This window comes from Mustelus asterias, unplaced genomic scaffold, assembly GCF_964213995.1.
Source record: "Mustelus asterias unplaced genomic scaffold, sMusAst1.hap1.1 HAP1_SCAFFOLD_35, whole genome shotgun sequence".
NCBI classification, from domain to species: Eukaryota; Metazoa; Chordata; class Chondrichthyes; order Carcharhiniformes; family Triakidae; genus Mustelus; species Mustelus asterias.
Genome location: NW_027590117.1, coordinates 2,191,888 through 2,205,893, shown reverse-complemented (window position 1 = coordinate 2,205,893; position 14,006 = coordinate 2,191,888). Strand labels below are relative to the sequence as shown.

Sequence of the window (14,006 nt, the reverse complement as noted above, 5' to 3'; positions counted from 1 at the left end):
TGGGTCACTGTCTGTGTGGAGTTTGCACATTCTCCTCGTGTCTGCGTGGTTTTCCCCGGGAGCTCCGGTTTCCACCCACAATTCAAAGATGTGCGGGTTAGGTTGATTGGCTATGCTAAAATTGCCCCTAGTGTCCTGGGATGCATAGATTAGCGGGATTAGTGGGTAAAATATATGGAGGTACAGCCTGGGATGGATAGATTAGCGGGATTAGTGGGTAAAATATATGGAGGTACAGCCTGGGATGGGCCGATTGGCCTCTTTCTGTACTGTATGTTTCTATGATTCATCACCTCCAGCCCAAGAATCCTTTGAAATGTGTGAGCTCATCTGATTCTGGCCTCGTGAGCAACCCTCATTTCATTCTCTCCACCTGTGATTGACGTGCTTTCAGCTCTGGAATTCCCTCTCTAAACGCCTCTGCTTCTCACTTGCGTTCCTTCCCGTTCATTCATTTCCTCTTTCCTTTCCCGCGGGTTTCATCTTTTGCACAGTCTGACTTTTGACTCTTCAATTGCCATCAGCAAATAATAGTTGCACAACTATAATTCTCTGAGCGATTCCACTTTAAGGATTCTTCCCGCCTCCAGCTCTCTGATTTCTCATTGGGATCAGCCCCGGATCGAATTGAATGACGCAATAGCGCTGGGCTGGGATTGACGCTCCGCGAGTCGCGCAAACTCGGCGCACACTGATTGGTCAGTGCGTTGCGATTGGCTGGGATTGACGCTCCGCGAGTCGCGCAAACTCGGCGCACACTGATTGGTCAGTGCGTTGCGATTGGCTAACGAAGATGTCAATCACATTAGGGCCGTGTTTTGTTCGCAGCGTGATCGTCATTTTCATTATTTTCTTAATTCAGTCGAATGGAGCTCACAGGTTGGACAAAGTAGCTGTCAATCAGTCGACGCAGACCGTCCATTGAATAACAGTGATGCGTCAATTTCTGATTGGTTTTCCCAGCTGCCAGTCACAGGTCGATGGCGGGAATTTACCCTGGGCCCATCAGACACCGGACGGAGCGGCAGCAAATGTCCGGCCAGTGGTTTCAGTCTCCGGGCCGGGATCCTGAGCCCGCGGCGGGGCTCTGGATGGGTGAAGGGTGTTGGCATCGAGAATTCCGTCCCGCCCGGCTCTCAATCCGCAGCTCAGGGTTTCCAATGTCGGCTTGCTATGTAAACCTGTCACGCTGCAGTTCCCCAGTCTCAGCAGTGGCGGTGCTGCAAACCACCTGGAGTCAGACCAATAAGCACAGACAGTGGGATCTTCCCGTGCTCTATGTGTGGGGCTCAGTGCCACACCAGGTAAGAGCCCCTAACTCTGCATAGGCCAGGGAGGGATACTGGGATCTTCTAGTGCTCTGCATGTGGGGCTCAGTGCCATACCGGGTTAGAGCACCTCAATCTGCATCGGCCAGAGAGAGATACTGGGATCCTTCGGTGCTTTCTGGGAAAGGAAAGGTGTCACAGTGGTTAGCATTGCTGCCTCACAGCGCCAGGGACCCAAGTTCAATTCCGGCCCCGGGTCACTGGTCTGTGCAGAGTTTGCACGTTCTCCCCGTCTCTGCGTGGGTTTCCTCTGGGTGCTCCGGTTTCCTCCCATACCAAAGATGTGGTTTGGGTTGATTGGCCATGCTAAATTGACCCAAGTGTTAGTGGGATTAGCAGGGTAAATATGTGGGTTTAGAGGGAAAGGGCCTGGGTGGGAATTTGGTCAGAGCAGACATGATGGGTCGAATGGCCTCCTTCTGCACTGTAGGGATTCTATGATTCTGTGTTTGGGTGGGGCTTGGTTACACATTGTTTGGTTATAATTACAACCTCTATCTCTGACAGTCAATCTGGGTGTTCCTGACTGAGCAGAATGGTCTTATCTCACCACACATTGAGATGGAGGAGCTGCCGCCTGAGACGAAGATGATTGAGAACTCCAGCCTTCTCCTGACTCGTTTACTGAGGCCCAGACGTTCTTCATCATGTTTCCCTGGCATGTCAGGTACGTTAACACCGTCATCTGCTGTGAACACTGACCTCACAGTGGGAAGGTATTGGTTTAGGATGGTGCAGTCAACCATGTCAAAGGCATGGACAGGTTGAGAAGGATGAGGAGGGATTGTTCAGTTGGGTAAGACTGCAATCAGCTGGTTCCAAACTTATCTTTCTGGTCATATGCAGAATATCACCTGCAATGTTTTCTCTCCCCACTCCTCTGCTGTTACCACCCAAATTCCCCAAGGATCTATCCTTGGCTCCGTCCTACTTCTCATCTTACCCCTTGGTGACATTATCTCAAAGCACAGTGGTCGTTTTCACGTGCATGCTTACAACACCCAGCTCTACCTCAACATCACCCTTCACAACCAACTTCTGTTATTAATTTAATAGAATCCTTCTTTGACCTCCAGTACTGGCTGAGCAGAGAATTCCCCCAATTAAATATTTGGAAAACCAAAGTTCCCACCACAAATTCCGTTCCCAGTCACTGACTCCATCTCTCCCACTGGTCAATGTCTGAGGTTGAAACAAACCCTCATAATCTTGGGAACTCATTGGACTCGGAAATGAGATTCTGACCACATATTGTCCCTTCACCAAGATCACCTATTTCCAGCTGTGCAAGATCACGCATTGTTGATTATACGTCAACTCACCCGCACCTGAAATCCTCATCCATGCTTTTGTTACATCGAGACTTGACAATTCAGACACACGCCTGCCCAATAGACTTCCTTCCCTAAAGCGCATTAGTAAACCAGATAGGGTTTTATGACAAGGGACAATTAGATTTTTAATTGCAGATTCATATTCATACTCAGAATTCTTCCTCACAGCCATCTGAACTCTTGCTCCTTGCTACAGAGAGCAGTCTCACTTCTCCTCACTATACCCCTTCTATCAGTACTTGAATGGCATCCGTACTCCAGTGCAAAGGTCAGTCACCTCATCCATCCTACAGCCCCCGCTCTTATCCAAAGAAGCTGGAAGAACCTCAAACCTATTGGTTAGTTGTAGAGGCTGACACAGCTGCCCTCTGAGTCCTCTTCGCTGCCTAAGCTGCAGTCACTCCGTCCTGGCTGTGACCACTTGGCAAATCTGAAGATTCTATCACTACCTGTCAGGATCCTATCCCCTTACCAGTTTAGTATAAATCCATCCCAACAGCTCTCACAAAGCTCCCAGGGAGGATGTTGGTCCCCTTCCTGTTCAAATGTAATCTGTCCAAATTGTACCGTTCCCAGTTCTGCCTGAAATGGTCGCTCTGCCCCAGGAATCTATAGCCCTCCCTCCTGTACCATCCATGCAGCCATGCAGTCTTCTCAACTACCTATCCTCACTATTCCAACTCTCCTGAAGGTGCTGACTCTGGCTGGGCTCCGTCATGCACTCACTGGTTCCTCTCTCTCTCTCGAAGATGCTGGCGCTGGCGCAGTTCAGTTCTACACTCACTGGTTCCTCTCCCTTTCTCTCAAGGCAATGGTTTTCATTGGGTTCAGCTCCACACTCACTGGTTCCTGTCTCCCTTCCCCTGAAGGTGATGACTCTGGGTGGATTCTGTTCCACACTCACTGGTTCCTCTCTTTCATGCTTAGAAAGTTGTTGCTTGGTCTCGAGGTTGTTGGCGAGGAGAAGAGGTTGCATGAACTAGGATTGTTTTCACTGAAAAGACAGAGGCTGAGGGGTTACCTGATAGAGATCATCAAAATTGTGAGAGGCAAAGACAAGGTGAATAGTAACAGACTTTCTCCCAGGGGTGGAAGGGGGCACATGTTCAAGGTGAGAGGGGGAAAGTTTAAGAGAGATGTGCGGGGGAGGTTTTTCACACAGCGAGTGGTGGGTGCCTGGAACAGTTTGCCACAGGAGGTGGTCGAAGCAGGCACACTAGCAACATGTAAGGGTGGGTGCATGATTACGGAGGGAATGGAGAGATATGGACTGAGGAAGGGCAGAAGGTTTTTTCTTCAGTTTAATTCGGTCACCATGTTCGGCACGGGCTTGGAGGGCCGAAGGGCCGATTCTTTTGCTGCACTTTTCTTTGTTCTCTTTAAACAGCGAATAGAAGCAATAGGCCCTTCGGCCCATCGAGCCTGATCTACCGTTCATTATGATCCTGGCTGATCAAGTTCGACTTCCTGATCCCACCTTCCACCCATATCCCTTGATCCCTTTAGCCACAAGAGCTATATCTAATTCCTTCTTGACATCACACATTTTGGCCTCAACTAACTTTCTGCATTCGCTATTTTCACAGATTCACCACTCTCTGGGTGAAGACATTTCTCCTCACCTCAGTCTTTGAATATCAGTTACATTCTACCTGAATCTACCATTTCTAGTCCTGTTAGAATTTTATAAGTTCCTATGAGACCCCTCTCAATCTTCTAAACTCCAAAGAACATCAGGATAAAAGCTTCTCTGCCGTTTGGCCATTCACACCCTTTATTCTCTCTGTGGACAGCTATTAGCAGTCTTTTCCCCTGGTTTCCATGGACTCATCTTTCATTCCCTCCCCCTGCAGTGTAAATATCTCCCACTTTCTATGCCTTTTAGCTTTGACAAAGGGTCATCTGGACTCAAAATCTCAGCTCTTTTCTCTCCTTACGGATGTTGCCAGATGCTGAGATTTTCCAGCATTTTCGCTGTTGGTTCCAATGAATATAATCGAACTGACTTCATCTTTCCTCAGACGCCAGACTTGCCATCCCAGGAATCCACCTGGTAAACGACAGTGAAATTTTGTCCTGTATGGCACGACAACAATAAGTACGATATCGCCAGTGTGTAGCAGAGTGGCGCAGCGGAAGCGTTCTGGGCCCATGACCCAGGGATCGATAGGTCAGTACCAATTTCTGCTATTTCCGTTTCCAATATCAGATTTTTTTAAAAAACATTCGGTTGTTTCCCACAAGTATCTCACCTATTCTTTTACAGGACTCAGTCATTTTCATCAACTCTCGCTTGCAATCAACAGTTTAAGCTGCAACGAGCTCTCTGCTGTAAATGCTACAAACACAGCTTTCCCCCTTTTCTCAGGGCAGTTCTGACACAGTCAAAAGGCATTAAAATCATAGAATCCCGACAGTGCTGAAGGCCATTCGGCCCATGGAGTCTCCACCGACTCTCTGACAGAGCATCCCATCCATGCCCTATACCCATAGCACCATGCACTCACCCCGCTAATAGAACAAAGAACAAAGAACAAAGAACAGTACAGCACAGGAAACAGGCCCTTCGGCCCTCCAAGCCTGTGCCGCTCCTTGGTCCAACTAGACCAATCGTTTGTATCCCTCCATTCCCAGACTGCTCATGTGACTATCCAGGTAAGTCTTAAACGATGTCAGCGTGCCTGCCTCCACCACCCTACTTGGCAGCGCATTCCAGGCCCCCACCACCCTCTGTGTAAAAAACATCCCTCAGATATCTGAGTTATACTTCGCCCCTCTCACCTTGAGCCCGTGACCCCTCGTGATCGTCACCTCCGACCTGGGAAAAAGCTTCCCACTGTTCACCTTATCTATACCCTTCATAATGTTATACACCTCTATTAGATCTCCCCTCATTCTCCGTCTTTCCAAGGAGATCAACCCCAGTCTACCCAATCTCTCCTCATAGCTAAGACCCTCCATACCAGGCAACATCCTGGTAAACCTTCTCTGCACTCTCGCTAACGCCTCCACGTCCTTCTGGTAGTGCGGCGACCAGAACTGGACGCAGTACTCCAAATGTGGCCTAACCAGCGGTCTATACCGCTGCATCATCAGACTCCAGCTTTTATACTCTATACCCCGTCCTATAAAGGCAAGCATACCATATGCCTTCTTCACCACCTTCTCCACCTGTGTTGCCACCTTCAAGGATTTGTGGACTTGCACACCTCGGTCTCTCTGTGTTTCTACACTCCTGATGACTCTGCCATTTATTGTATAACTCCTTCCTACATTATTTCTTCCAAAATGCATCACTTTGCATTTATCCGGATTAAACTCCATCTGCCACCTCTCCGCCCAATTTTCCAGCCTATCGATATCCTGCTGTATTGCCCGACAATGCTCTTCGCTATCCGCAAGTCCAGCCATCTTCGTGTCATCCGCAAACTTGCTGATTACACCAGTTACACCTTCTTCCAAATCATTTATATATATCACAAATAGCAGAGGCCCCAGTACAGAGCCCTGCGGAACACTGGTCACAGACCTCCAGCCGGAAAAAGACCCTTCGACCACTACCCTCTGTCTGTCCGACCACTAATCTATCTTACCTTCACTTCTTAACACACCAAAGGCAATCTAGCATGGCAAATCCAACCAGCCGGCACGTTTTGGGACTGTGGAAGGAATCCGGAGTACTCGGTTTCCAGACGTAACTTACCTGGGTGAATGCAGCTCCATAAACAGTCAAAGTTTGACGCTATCCTGTACAAAGCATCTGCCTTCATTCGCTCCCCATCCACCGATATTCACTCCCTCCACCAAAAATTAAAGTTTATTTATGAGTCACAAATAGGCTTACATTGTCATTGGCAGACAGCGGCAGCGGTGTGTACCATCCACAAGATGCATTGCCTGAATTAACAAAGGCTAATTTGGCAGCACCTTCCAAACCCACCGTGACTTTGGCCGAGAAGGAAAAGGGCAGCAGACGCATCAGAACAATACGACCTGGGAATCTCCCTCCAAGGCACTCACCATCAGGACTTGGAAATGTATCGCCGTTCCTTCAGTTTCAGTAGGTCAGAACCCAGAAACTTCCCACTCCCCAACACCTCCCACCCCCCACCCCCGAATCGCACTGTGGGTGTACCTACATGACATTTATGGCAGCAGTTGAAGATTGCAGTTCAGCACAGCGTACTTCAAGACAATTATGGACGGGCAATAAATCCTGGCTGAGCAAGCGATGCCCTAATCCCATGAATGGACGAAGTAAAAAAAAAAACCACTGATCAAAAAGGTTCCTCCTCACCTCCATCTTCAATGGGAGGTTGCTTTTTAAAAAACTCTGCTTTTCTGGTCACATTGTCAGTGTAATTCTGAGCACAATCAGGATTATTTAGTAAGTGTTGTCCCATTGCAGAATCACATTATGCAGTCGTGACCTGCCTGGTGGTGTATATGGTCGGATTTGTCACCGTGATTCACCGCATCCCTGTAGCTATGGACTGCCCAGGGCACACAATCAGTGTGGGAATCAGTTCACCTGTTTCAGTATCTGGAACCATTCCGTATCTGAATTTGTCTGGTGTTGTTTCTGTGAGTGTCTCGGACTGTTATAAAGTGTGTGAGTGTGGTATCATTCTGGACCTGTCAATGGTTCTTTATTCTGTGATATGTCTGTGGGGTGTCTCAGTGGTACTGGAGTTAGCACTGTTGCCTCACAGCACAGGGGACCCGGGTTTGATTCCCGGCTTGGGCCACTGCCTGCGTGGAGTTTGCATGTTCTCACTGTGTCTGCGTGGATTTTCTCCGGGTGCTCCGGTTTCCTCCCACAGGGCAAAAACACGCTGGTTAGGTGCACTGGCCGTACTAAACTCTCCTTCAGTGTACCTGAACAGGTGCCAGAGTGCGGCGACTCTGCGATTTTCACAGTAACTTCATTGCAATGTTAATGTAAGCGTACTTGTGACTCATGAATAAACAGTAAATTTCATATAAATGTGGGGATCATCGATAATTTTAAGTCCCCTGGCGCTGTTTTTGGAACATATGCGTTAATTCCCGTGGTACTGTTTATGGAACATCAGCTTTATGCTGGTCCTATCATTGGAAATAATTCTGTATGTAAGTCTCTGGTGCTGTTTAAAATTGCGGGTTTCATTTGTTATCTGTCACACATCTCTCTCTCTCGCTATTCTTCCTTTTGCATTCATTACTCTGTGTGAGTCTTGCATTGTTTCTAAATCTCTCAGTGATACAATTGATGTGTGCAATTTATTTCATATCACTCAGGCACAGCTCCTCTGAGTGAGTGCAGCAAGCAGCCTGTATTTTTCAGCTCCTGAAAGTGCATGTGAGCGAGAACTATCATCTCATCTATCAATCTTTGGTATTTAGTATGAGTTTGGGATTAATTAAATAATCTGCAGTCTCTGGGACTATTTATGAATTTGGATTAATTCCAAATAACTTTCCAGCACCGAAACAGACCACTGATGTGGTAGGTGTTAAGCAAACAATGTGTGTGAGTTTCAGCCCAGCAATAAATCTCTGTCAGTGTGAACACAATTGTGAAAGATAATGTATCCTTCAATCTGATACTGGATTGCTATGCAAGTTTCACTCAGGTTGTTCACATTGATTTGATCTGTGACACTCAGCCTGATTCTGTGTAAGAATTTTGACATGCATGTAAAATGAAGTCCAGTCTGGAATTGGTAGAGTGTCTTCCACCTGGCACAGTGTGAGTGAGGATTTAGCGTTAGTTTATAATTTATAGTTCAGTTCGTAGCCATCAAATTGATGTTGTAACTTTTAGTTTCATAAGCAGGGTAAGTTTTCAACTGGCATTTGTGTTTGTATCCGAGCTTTCAGAATATCCGAATCTGAGAATGTATTTGAGATTTGAATGTGTACCTAATGTATGTGAGGGCAGACTGTGGGGATTATTGCGACCACTTCTAAACCCCTGATTTGGTGATATGACTGGTATTTAACTCGAATCTCAGAGTACATTATTCAGGTTGTGTAACTTTTAACAGAAAACCATCTGTCAGTTTTATCTGATATTTAATTTGGAGCTGAGGCTGCACTATTGTGTGGTTGACACAGCGATGATCTGATAATTGATGAGAATTTGGACTGGGATTGATGAATCCCCCTGTTAGTTGTACTGAGTTTGTTTTGATTTCTTATTGTCTCATGTATTATTCTGCTGTGAAAATTCCAGTTTCTTGCATGCTGGTTCGACAAAGCATACCGTTCATGGAGGAGAAATGAAGCACTGTCGTGTTAAAAAATCTATTTACCAGGAGTAGGGTTCGAGCCCACGAGGACATATGTCTATTGGATCTTAAATCCAACGCCTTAACCTCTCGGCCATCCTAATACGAAAGTTTGGCCTGATGTGAACACTACATCTGGCTTTCCTGCTGTTAGAGCAGTGGATTGAAAATGCGCCTCTGGATTTATTTCTGCTGTCTCAGACGTGGAACTGATGAGCTGTTTGCTTCTCTGTCAGTGAAAATATGCGGAATGTGTGACAAGGAGCTGGCGACACTCTTCTCTTTAACTTCCGTGGACGAAATATCACATTTATTCCGGTTCCTTCAATTATTTGTCCGCGCGAACACAGTACATTTGACAACTCAAATACACATTCCGTCAGTTTAATCTCGATTAATAATCATTGTGAGCGGTTTGCGAGGCTGAAGCCAGACTCGAGCTCTGATTGGTCACTATCATTTCAATCAGGTTCGTAACCAATCTGAGAGCCAGGAGAAGAAATGGGAGGTTTTGATTGGTTTACATTTCCAAATTGGAAAAGCCCGCCAATTTCAGTACAGGAAAAATAGAAAATAACCGAACGCCTGAATGTTCAGGAAACTATTTCAATCTCACACTTTAGAATCTGTTTATTGTATTTTCCCTCACAGAATCCTGGCGCTATTTTAGGAACAGTTTGATTTTCTCAATCTGTTATCTGTCACCAGCGGAAATAAGACCCCGTTCAGCAATTTAAAACGGAGCAAATCTCAGCTCACTGGAAAAGCAAAAACAGAGATTCCCAGCCAACTCCTTCACACAGGCTTCACAGGGACAGAGGGAAAGGCTGATTTCTGATCCTCTCCCCTGAAAGCGGCTGGGAATATTACAATCGGAAGTGTGGAGAGAATTCCCGCCATATCCTGCCGGTTGAATCGGCAGCATTGTGTCCGGAGAATCGGGGCTGCAGGGAGTGGGGGGGGGGGGGGGGGGCGGGGGGGGCGGAGGGAAAGGGGGGGGGGATCGCTACGATGGGCTCAGGGTCCTGAGTGTGCACAAATCTCGCTGATTCCGTCCTCTGAGAAAACTGCGGAATACACAGATGACCCCGAGAAGAACCTCCTCATTCCCGCCTTTCTTCTGTTCAGGCTGCGACTCCGAGATCACCAGAGATCAATAAACATCATTGTATTATGAAGTTAATTCACCAATTGTTAAAGCTCTCAATATAGGTATTATTAAATTTAAGTAATGGCTTCCTAATATTGTGTTTCTCCTCATTGCCCCTCACAAATCCCAAACTGAGTTTAATAATCCACTCTCAGTTCAGTTTGATTGTCCCATCAATGTGAAAGTGTGTGTGAGGGGCGGGTCTGAAGTCCCATTCACAGCATTCTGTAACGGGACAAATCCCTATCCTCCAGAAATAGATCTCTCATTAACTTAATAAGGGAAAAGATGGAACAGCTTTTTCACAGAGATTGTGCGTGGCTCTTAAAAGAGCCGTTGTGTTTGGGGTTCTTTTCAGTCCATTGGGGAGTTTTAATTGGTGTACTTGGTCACCGCCTTTGTCCCTTCCGACACGACGTGCTTGGTCAGTTCCCCGGGCAGCAGCAGGCGCTCGGCGGTCTGGATCTCCCGGGAGCTGATGGTGCTGCGCTTGTTGCAATGGGCCAAGCGGTAAGCCTCACCCGCGATGCGCTCGAAAATATCGTTCACGAACGAGTTCATGATGCTCATGGCCTTGGAGGACATGCCGGTGTCGGGGTGAACCTGCTTCATCACTTTGTAGATGTAGATGGAGTAACTCTCCTTCCTGGACATTCGCCGCTTCTTCCCGCCCTTTGCTACCGGTTTCTTCATCACTTTCTTCGCTTCCTTCTTGGGAACTGGTTTCGATGTTTGTTTCTTCTCATCAGCCATCTTCAATTTCACGCAGAAATAAAGCAAGCCCCTTTGGGAGGGATTTCCACGATTGCGAACCATCGGAACGGCGATATATTTTCAAGTCAGGATGATGTGCGTCGCGGAATGGAACTGAGAGGTGGTCGTTGTTTCTCTGCATCTGCTGTCCTTGTGCTGCCATGTGAGAGATTTATTGGGTTTGGGTGCGCCTCGAGAAGGAAAAACCAACATCAGGAGCAGAATTTGAACCCATACCTCTAGTGGAGACTGCTACCCGAACCTTAGACAGCTCGGCCATTCTGACTACACGGGGAAAGCTGTAAAATCTCTGCCGAAATTTTTTTAATTCCATCTTTATTGTTATTACATTTAAATCTCTGCCTCCGCATTGACTGATTGAGGGTAAACTGAACACTTATTTTGAGGTTCACGGACCAAGGTGAAGGTAAGACTCAGAGTTCCACAGGTTTGAGGGGTGAATAGTCCAGCACCATTCCATATTCTTCATCCAAATCAGAAACTCGAGCTGGCAATCGATTTAAATCAGGACACAAGCTTTGGGCAGGAGTTTGCCAGCATGAGAACATGTGGTTTCAGAAGCTCCAAAGCAGACGCCAGCTTCATTTGCGGTCCTAGTAGCAGGTATTTTCTTTCCAGAATCGGCTGTTCCGCCATGAAAACTAGTGCCGGGTTAGGTGCAATGGTCATGTAAAATAGCCCCTTCGGGTCAGGAGCGTTAGCATGTTAAATACGTGAGGTTACGGGGATGGGGCCTGCATGGGATTGTTGTTGGCACAGGCTCGATGGGCCGATTGGCCTTCTTCAGTACTATAGGGATTCTATGAAGTTTGGGCGGTTGTTTCACTTCTCTGAGAATATTGATAACTGTTTTCTGATAACGTTAAAACTTCTAACCAGTCAATGCCTGTTTGTGAACTGGCCATGAATAAGGCTGACATTGAAACGGTTCATATTGAAGTAGTTGCAGCAAATTGATTCTTGAAGAGTTGTTAATATAATGCTTTCAGAGACTGTCGTAGCTCCTTAAAAGATCAGTTGCGCTTGTTTTCCGTTTGTTCATTAATTTCGTGAATCTATTTGGAGCGGGTACAGTTGGTCAGTATCTGTGCCTCTTGCTTGGCCCAGCTCCGCGGGCAGCAGCAACTCCATTCCTGTTCCCGATGTCTTGACACAAACAGCAAATCCAAATTATTGTTCACTGCTGGCTGAACGCGTGTTGTGCAACAAGGCAGCCATTCATTCAGAACCTTTTTGGATTGGAGTGAAAGAAGAACAACATGATTCTTACCAATTAAAATGATTGCAAAAAATGATATTAACCAAATTCCATGTTCCAGAGATCTATTTTCTGATTGAGCGATGCTGCACACCCCGATCTACGGAAAATATAAAACTCCCAGAAATGGAATGTCGTTTATAGGATTCTCTAATCTCTGATTTCTATGCCACCTCGTTGCTTGTGTATTCGTTCCGTAAATGCACGGGGAGTGTCAGATTTAGGTGAGCGATGGTGGTGTAGTGGTGACTGTGCGTGCATTTGACCAAGAGTCAGTTCCTGACCATCGCAGTGGTGACTTATTTAATTAGCTATCGCAGGTAAGAACTGCAGAGGGTCACTCCTAAAATGAAATTCACTGAATATTCTTATTATCAATGAGTTACGAACGGAAAATCCAGCTTCAATTTGCTTTCAGTGTAAACTTTGTTTCAATGGAAGAACAGATCTCAAAACTAATCAATGAGTTCTCAGTCAGGAACAACAGTAAAAAAAGGTAAGTTCAACTGTCCAGAAAAAGGAGACAAGCCAAGTTCAGTTTATGAACTGTGCTATGGACACACCTGGTATCTGATGAAATCAGCAACTCAGGAAGTTGCGTAATTATATCTAATGAAAATAAGGGGCCCATCAGCAGAGCAAGCGGTGGTGATATAGTGGTGAGCATAACTGCCTTCCAAGCAGTTGACCCGGGTTCGATTCCCAGCCATCGCATTCATCATTTTTTTTAGAATCTTATCCACGGTCTCTTGCGTTTCAAATCATGTGGACAAAAACAGCGAGAACGCAGCATTTGACGGCAATGTCATAAAATGGACTTCACGTTTGCATTTCATTTTTCCGGACGGAAAATTCGGCTTCAGTTTCTTTATACTGAAAGCAAATACTGTAATAGATGAACAAGTCTCTGATCTAATGAATGAATTCTCAGTCAGAGATAAATATATAAAACAAAGGGAACCGAGCACAGTTGACCTCCCTGACTGTGATCTCAATCATCCTGATGAAGTCAATATGAACTGCGGTGGTTGCATCGACTGGCCAATAAGGAGCTGCGATGGCCGAGTGGTTCAGGCGCTTGACTTGGAATCTAAATTTGCTTTCAGTGGGAAACTTTGTTTAAGTGAAAGACCAGGCCTCAAAACCAATAATTGAGTCCCCAGAAAGGTGTAATATTAAACTGTCCAAAAAACGAGAGTAAACAATTTCAGTCTACAAACTGCATTACGATACACCTGGTGTCCGATGAATTCGGCAACTAAGGTAGTTCCGTAATTATAACGAATGAAAATAACAATTAATGAAACAGAGCGGGAGATGGTGTGATAGTGGTGAGCATAGCTGCATTCCAAGCAGTTGGCTCGAGTGCGCTTCCCGGCCATCACCTTGATAAGACCATAAGACCGTAAGACATAGGAGCGGAAGTAAGGCCATTCGGCCCATCGAGTCCACTCCACCATTCAATCATGGTTGATTTCAACTCCATTTACCCGCTCTCTCCCCATAGCCCTTAATTCCTCGAGAAATCAAGAATTTATCAATTTCTGTCTTGAAGACGCTCAACGATAATTTACTTCGGACCGTATCCACCATCTCTTGCGTTTCAAAGCATGTGGATATACTAAAGTTCGAACAGAACAATAGGCGGCAACGAAATAAAAAGGACTTCCCGTTTTAATTTTATTTTTTTCGGACGGAGAAATCGGTTTCAATTTGTTTATACTGAAAACAATATTGAAATAGAAGAACAAGTCTGAACTAATAAATAAATTCTCAGTCAAAGAATAGGACACCAAATAAACGAGGAACATATTTCAGCTCACACTGTTCTCTGCACAATCCTGGTGCCTGACGAAGTTAAGATGATGTGGAGATGCCGGCGTTGGACTG

At 46.1% G+C, this 14,006-nt stretch overlaps 1 protein-coding gene and 1 non-coding gene across 2 annotated transcripts; one reads left to right on the top strand and one right to left on the bottom strand.

The window, feature by feature from the left end:
- Positions 1-10,456: 10,456 nt before the first annotated feature.
- Positions 10,457-10,846, bottom strand: LOC144482343 (histone H2B-like). The gene has a single exon (XM_078201508.1). It carries the CDS (start codon positions 10,835-10,837, stop codon positions 10,457-10,459), a length of 381 nt encoding a protein of 126 aa, XP_078057634.1. The 5' UTR covers positions 10,838-10,846.
- Positions 10,847-12,758: 1,912 nt separating this feature from the next.
- On the top strand, positions 12,759-12,830 carry trnag-ucc (transfer RNA glycine (anticodon UCC)). Its single transcript has one exon. It is a non-coding gene; the product is annotated as a tRNA-Gly (tRNA).
- The last annotated feature ends 1,176 nt before the right edge of the window (positions 12,831-14,006 follow it).